The 7500-nt window shown below is 38.2% G+C and overlaps 2 protein-coding genes across 3 annotated transcripts in view; both read right to left on the bottom strand.

Annotated features, from left to right (window-relative positions):
• LOC137980035 (RNA-binding protein 25-like) overlaps positions 1-2131 on the bottom strand; it is an 18734-nt gene extending 16603 nt beyond the window's left edge. For both annotated transcript variants that reach the window (XM_068827359.1, XM_068827360.1), the window contains exons 1-2: positions 1842-2131; positions 1411-1475 (exon numbers count right to left, since the gene is read on the bottom strand). In XM_068827359.1, coding sequence (XP_068683460.1) covers positions 1411-1475; positions 1842-2031 — 255 coding nt within the window. In that variant the 5' untranslated portion in view covers positions 2032-2131. The remainder of the gene's footprint in view (positions 1-1410; positions 1476-1841) is intronic.
• A 1134-nt stretch (positions 2132-3265) lies between these two features.
• LOC137980037 (mediator of RNA polymerase II transcription subunit 29-like) overlaps positions 3266-7500 on the bottom strand; it is a 4869-nt gene continuing 634 nt past the window's right edge. The window contains exons 2-4 of the mRNA XM_068827363.1: positions 4439-4497; positions 4244-4328; positions 3266-4005 (exon numbers count right to left, since the gene is read on the bottom strand). Of these exons, the coding sequence (XP_068683464.1) occupies positions 3808-4005; positions 4244-4328; positions 4439-4497 (342 nt within the window). The 3' untranslated portion in view covers positions 3266-3807. The remainder of the gene's footprint in view (positions 4006-4243; positions 4329-4438; positions 4498-7500) is intronic.

The following is a 7500-nucleotide window of genomic DNA, read 5'->3' as shown; positions in this document are numbered from 1 at the left end:
GCCATAATTTGCGAATGATATACTAAATAAATAGACCATTCACGATAACAATCAAGCATGGTTTACTTTTTTACTCAGGTGAGATTTTTCCATAATCACTGGCACTGTTATAAAGTTCTGCTACTGACAGTGGCATCGAAATGCCTTAAATGCAATTAGAATAAGTATGTAAGTCCAGAAAATAACAAAATGCTCTGCAAACAAAAGTATTAACTTTGGACTCGGCTTCTATCGTTGCAAAAAGCAATAGCCAAATTGCGGCAGGATTTTTTAATGACTATTTTGATATGCTGGGATGTACGACGAAGGACTTCCACCGAAAATGACAAACGCTTTGCATTAAGTAATTTACATGCAGTGTAATTCAAGAGACTACTGCAGGCTCAAAACTTTTTAATTCCAGCGGAGTGTTTACAGTGTAGTTCGCTCCAAAAAGCAATTGCGGTGGGATGTTTTTATGACTATTTTGATACGCTGGGATGACAAAACGCTCGTAGTGAACTTTGGGGTTGTCCACATTGAGTGTGAAATTTGCATAAAGTTGTTTACAGTGTAATTCAAGAGACTGGTTTCAAAACGTTTTAATTCCGGGGGAATGTTTTAACGACTATTTCGACACGCTGTTGACTTTGACTATCAGAACCAACACTTTATCAATGAAGCAAGCTTTGTCATGTCAGGTCGCAACAAATGGTGAACTGACACGTCCGGCATGAACCATCACGTTCCAACGCATTGTGCTACGAAGTGAATTCATGTCGATGCAAAACTTATTAGTCATGATTCTGCTTTTTCGCTTGCTAGCATCCTACTAACATCAGACTTTATTCAGCAGGGCCATGTATCGACGAATATAGCGCTTATTTTGAGTAGTGTTTCCACATTGACCTTTTTCCGAAGCGATTTATAGAACTGTTCTTTGGCTGTACAGTATGCATGGCACCAATTACTAAAGCTCAAGCAGATCAGATGCAAGCAGTAAGGCACTTTTACAGATATCCGTTAGATTTTTTTCTCAGCCTTTAAACGGTTGCTGATCATTTTCATGAGCTGTTAGGCAGGATTACTAAGCTGTTTGACCATTAGGGCAAAGCGTTAGAAAGTTGTAACGATCCGTTAGGAAAAACCTGCAAGCCATTAGAACGTTAGCACAAAGCGTTAGAATGCTTTGAAGGCCGTTAACTATCTGTTAGTTAACGATGAAATGATATATGAAATGGATCATACACGAACTGTGGATATGAAGTCAAGTGAAGCTATGATCCTCACAGTTATGAACGCAATTTTTGCAATTGCATAAAGAAACCTGAAAAATTCAGGACTTCAACGGGGTTTGAACCCGTGACCTCGCGACACTAACAAAAACAAATGGCCAAAAAGCCTGTCAGTTGAAGGTGGGCATTCACTTACAACGGTTAAAGGGGGCACTCCTGGAACAGAAATTGGTGGCTTGCTTGGCAATGCTGGTGGCGGAACTATTCAAAAGAAAAAAAGAACAGAAAATGACTTGAACCATTAATATTGTCAGGACATGAAAATACTGAAAGATAAGTTGGTTATAAGCTAAAAATGTTCCTACATTACTAGGTACAATGAATGGAAAACAAACCGAAAAGCAAGCACATGAAAAATTGATAGGGGTACCTGGACGTACCTTAGATAAACTACCCCGACGGTGTTGGCTAGGAATCGAAAATTTAGCATTGGTAAGATGATAGTCTGTTAACTTCCAAAACGAAAAGTCATTTTTTTGGTTCCTTTGACTCCGTACTCTCGAAGAGGAGTACAACCCTATTATGTATTTAAGACCAGAGAAAACTCAAAAAGTAAGCTTCTGTTACCTGCAGCGACTGATGGAGGTAAAGGTGGAGGGGGAAATCCTGGTGGACCGGGAAACGGCGGCGGTGGTACGAGGCCCGTGGGAAGATTGCTTGGCGGGGGCATTCCTGGTGGCATTCCACCCGAAGGATGGCGAATGCCGGATGGAGGATGGCCTAGTGTTTGTGGTGGTGGTGGTGGACGATAGGACATTATTCGAAAATTAGTGGCAAAACAAGCAAACTGTCGCGAACCTTCAACAATTTTTGTTAATTGAACTCAACATGGCTTCCCTCGTGTGACATCCAAACGCATGCTGGGATACTCGTTCCCAGGCAGTCCCTTTCATCTGATTACGGGTTGTGTCGTACCTCATAGAACGGGCTTCAGGATTGGCCAAAAGAACAATAGAACGAACAAAGTTAACAATGGATTTAGCACAGTATTTAGCACAGAAAAAAGTGGGAAGTACGACACTATAAAAAGCCAATGAAATGTAGTGTTCAACGAGAGGTACTACCCTGTCGTAAATACCCTTTTTCTCTTTAGCCATCTTAGTCTTATCAGAAATAACACACACCCGAAAATATGGCCTGCGAGCATTCTTTCATCAGGGGAGCAAAAGCAAAGGGCTTTTCTGATTGATACCTGTTTTGATCAATGTACAGGATGCCTTCTGAAAGGCAAAGCAGAAGTAAAATGAGGGGTCTTTTTATCAGCACTTGATTCTTATTTGATGCCACTGCATGACCATTTTGCTGGTAGTACTGATGAAGACCTGATAACCTTTTTTCTGAGGCCCTCCCAGGGGTGTCCTTGTTCCCTTTAAAAGTCTGCTGGTGTTTCCTTGTTCCCGAAATTACTTCCAAGCTTGTTCTCAACTTTTTGACCCCTTAAATGGTTTATGCTCCCTTGTTCTTTAAGATATAAGGGAGTTTAAGAAACCACTATAGCTACGGCTATGATTATTCCATCTTGTTTACGTTATACAATATTGGCAAAGTGTCCTATAACTGGATTGGTACGGACAGATTTTATTATTTGAAGTAAACAGTAAGACTGAAAGATTCACTGTAGTTTGTCCACGTTGTAGCCAAAACCTTAAATTTGGTCATTTCACGTAGTAGTTTTGATGAGTACAGAACAGAAATGTTCAAAATTGCATGCCACAAGTGCAGCACAATCATTTTGGTTCTTTTAACTAATAATATTACTGCTTTTTGACCTTGTCGTTGCTTTAGCCCTCGTCGTTTCTTGAACTCCTTATTTTGTCTAAGTTCCCCTGTTCCCCAGTGCAAAGTAGCCATGTTCTCCTCTTCCCCTGAGAGGAACTCTTTCCCCAAGTGAGGGTGTTCGACGTCTTGTCCACAGAGGGCAAGGCACTGAAACTATACTCATTGTATTGCATGGTCAGTTTATGTATAATAAAGTAGTGATATACAACACATTTGACACTGTTCGTCTTTTAATGAAAGTGTTTATAAAATAGAATCACTCTTAAAGTTCAGCTTTTAGAATCTCTGTACGGTGGCCAATTTACATTATCAACTCCGTTGATAAAACCAAATTTTTGTATACTCTTAAAGTTAACTGTTCTTGACTCCTGCCTGTTAGCATTCTTAACCATGTTAACAGTACTTTTCATTTCAACATTATTCTTACTTTCATCCATGTTATAGTGGAGAGCGTACTTAACTAGCTTGACAGCTACATGTAAGTAATCTTCCACTACAAACAAAAGCATTTACATACTTTTTCCCCCTTGGCATGTACTGGTAGTTAAAATCCTGGAAATAAAATTAATGTAGGCTGCTCCAAATCAACAAATTGTCGGGACCTTAAAATGCCTTGAGAAGACATGTTAAAGTGCAAGAGAGTAAGAATGTTTTTCCATTGTTAAACATTGTCACACAGTTCTGAGTAATGAGAGACTATTTTTGAAGTCAACAATAACCCTAAAATATAATTCAAGCTTTCATATGTGATCTTCTAACAAAGTTGAGCCGAGCAGAATTCAGAGAGGATATCCTTTAGCTCCTTAGAAGCGGCTATCTGTGTGCGAACAGTTGACAGATAATCTGTGTATGTCTGTGTTCCGGCAGTGTTATCTGTTCTACCATTTGGCACAGGTCTTGGTGTGTACTTCAAACTAAGTTGTGTTTGCTTTTCTGTTTCCCTCATCAGTTCCTGAAAATGAATAAATATCATTTTGTCAGAAAGCCTTTAACTAACTTGACATGATAATAATAATAATAATAATAATAATAATAATAATAATAATAATAATAATAATAATAATAACAACAACAATAATAATTGAACTGTAGAATTTGGCAATCTGTCAACCACTTTCCAAATTCTGAAGCCACAACAATACATGCAACATACAGGAAACCCAAACATAAGAAAAGAAAGTTACTTTTACCAAATAAAGTTGCAGTTGGTCACAAGCATTGTAAAAATCTTCCAAGCTTTTCTCCAGTTTGTTGTTAGAACCTTCAGCAGATTTCCTGCTCATGACAAGAAAAAAAGGACAAAACACGTTCATGCCAATGGTGAACAAAGCAATAACACAAATCTGATTTATGTTTTAAGCCTGGTGAACTTCAATAAAACTTACACTCCAAGGTCAACCTCTGAATTTTGACTAATAGCAGTATTTGCTGATTTCATAACAACCTACAAAAAGAAAAGATGACATGCAAATTAAATCACTGAATTTCTTTCATCACTTAACCCACTGGAGGTCCCATGATTTATGAGTCAAATGGTCAATGAGTCAATGAGTCATGAGTCAATGAGACTCACAGTCAATATAGCAATAATTTATTGATTAAGCCTAAGCCCTCGTTTCAGTGATTAGGCCTAAGCACTCAGACTCTGAAATTTTAGCTTTCCTTTTATGGGTTAGGGTAACTGCACTAACTCATTGACTCATCGACTCATGACTCATTGATTCATTGACTCATAAATACTTGATACTCAACCCACTGACACCTCAAACGCCCTAGGATGCCCCTAGTTGACAAGTAAAATCGTCTGGCATTAAAAAGAGTAATGACGCTCTGACAAAGGGTTAATGCTTGAAATGTCAGCTTTCCAAGTCATTCATGGTGGTTCACGTTTCATAAAACCAAATTTTCATGTTCCACCCTCCCACCGACGCAGCACCGCAGTTTCTTTAGACATATGTTAATGGGTTAATTAACCAATTCCCTCTAAAGAGTGATACAGATTTTACTCTGTCTAATGCCAGATAATTTTACTAAATGTAGCCTGTTAATGGATGAAAGGGTTGGTTATTGTATGCACCATGATTGATTCAATGAATACAGACCCTTAAGTTGTGTCAGGGACCTTGCCCATGGTTGGGCTTCGATGACTAGCTAAAGTACACATGCAGTGCAGTAAAGTATACTACAAAACATTATTTTGTTTGTACACAGTAGTGTTTCTATCTAACAGATTATGTAAGATAACCAACTGGAAGGAGACAACCAGGTGGCTATAATTTAACAAAGTGTTGTAAAGTGTTGGTAATGACATGGCCAAATTAGGATAAGTGTTGATGCTGCTTGCTGTAGTTAGACTTGGTCAGCCTTGGGGGGTTACCGGCTCACACAGAGTCCAACAGACTAGACTTGAACACACTCAAGACTTGATTACATTCTCTTTTAATAGTTAAATCAAAGTGCTGATATACATAATGGTAGCTAGCTAAACGTCATTAAATATGAGGGAGTATACAATGTTTCCGTCCCAGTAAACATCCTAATTTGTACATGAGCTTAATGCCTTACTTACATATGTAAACACTTAGGAATTAGGCGTTTAGAATCCTTCATGAAATCCTAGTATAAGAAAGGACTAGTTCCCATGATGGCTGTGTATGCAACATCTGGGTTTGTGCTTGATTTTGCCTATAAAATTCCAGGAGTATTCAACAAGTTTTCAAGAACCAGGAATTGAGTTTTCAAGGAGTCTTTATAAGAAGATTGCTATGCCATACATAGTGTTTCAGTGTTTTCTTTGCTGAAAAAGCCTACCTTGACATTCCTTACCACATCCTGCAAGTTAAGTGCACGCACAGGTATTTTAATTTTTGGTTTTAATGTTTCCCTAATAGTCAATTTTGGGCTCAATTTTTGGAATGTCTCTTTAACTTAGCTTGATAAAATCTCAACAATTTTCACCCAAGAAAAAATTTAAGGAGTTTTCAAGCAGTTTTCCACAAAATCCTTTTTTTAAAGGGCTTTTCAAGGACGTCAAGGAGTAGCACGAACCCTGAACATGTAAACAGCATATTTGCTCGTTTGATTGAGCAACAATACAAATGTAGTTCCAATTTGCATCAGGCGAGTAACTGATCTACTTATAGTTCCACAGGTCACGTTAACTAAGTGTCATGCTTTTCTTAACTTTACTACAGGATGAAAGGGTTGATTATTGTATGCGCCATGTTTGATTCATGTGTCAGGGACGTCGCCCATGGCTGGGATTCGATGACTAGCTAAAGTACACATACAGTGCAGTCAAGTATACTACAAAACATTATTTTGTTTGCACACAGTAGTGTTTCTATCTAGCAGATTATGTAAGATAACCAACTGGAAGGAGACAACCAGTTGGCTATAATTTAACAAAGTGACCGCATGCAGTGAAGTTGAATTCGGGATCACCAGAACAGAATTTCTACATCAGAGCATCCACATACATTTTTTTTGGAATAAAGTATGCTCTACTTTTGGAGATAAACTTAAGTGGAGCAGACCTCTCCAAATCTCGGATGTCTTTTTTGGAATTCAAGACCTTTATCTGTACCTTTGCTAATAGCAAAAATTAAGAACACTCACAATGTAGAACATTCTATTGCGAGAGAAAATAGTAAACTAAAATATAATTATGAAAACTAGGAACCCTTACTCCCACTTATACTTCCTTGAAGGTTAATGTTTGTTGTTCTTCTTTTTAAAGTTTTATCAGCTATGTTGTTCGTAACATATATCAATTCTCTTGGCCTTTATAACCTTGTTAGGTTTGTAACTTTTTATAAATTTTTGTTTGTTTGTTTGTTTTTGTTTTTTTTTTGGTTTTTTTTTTTGGGGGGGGGGGGAAGTTTGTAACTGTTAAGTGTATGTTTCTTTCTTTCGGTTTTAACCCAAAGGCCTGGCCAAACGCCCGCAACATTTCAATGCAACGTCTTGCAACATTGTTGCTTGACCTTGCGACATGTGTTGAACGGACTGGCCAAACGCATGCAACATTTTCAATGCAACATGTCAACGTTTATGTGCCCCAGGCCCCTGGCGTGCAACAGTGGGACCTAGCGCGCGTGCCCTAGTGCAACAATGTTACGTGAACGTGGCCAAATAACTACCACATCATGCAACATCCAAAATGTTCCATGAAAAATTTGACCATTTTCAAATTTGACCCAACATATCGCAACATATCGCAACAGGGTGGCCAAACGAATGCAATATGTTGTGCCCAACAATGTTACAAGATCTTGCATTGAAATGTTGCGAGCATTTGGCCAGGCCTTTACACTTGTATTGTATTTTATTTGGTTGTATAAAGTAGACAAAAAATAAATAAATGAAATACAAAAAAGAATTCCACATACACATCTAATACCCTAACCATTGGGCCATACTGCCACTATAGGGATGATATCTCCTT

This window comes from Montipora foliosa, chromosome 12 (assembly GCF_036669935.1).
Source record: "Montipora foliosa isolate CH-2021 chromosome 12, ASM3666993v2, whole genome shotgun sequence".
Classification (NCBI taxonomy): Eukaryota; Metazoa; Cnidaria; class Anthozoa; order Scleractinia; family Acroporidae; genus Montipora; species Montipora foliosa.
Note: the sequence above shows the minus strand (reverse complement) of the source record. Positions and strands in the feature narration are given on the sequence as shown.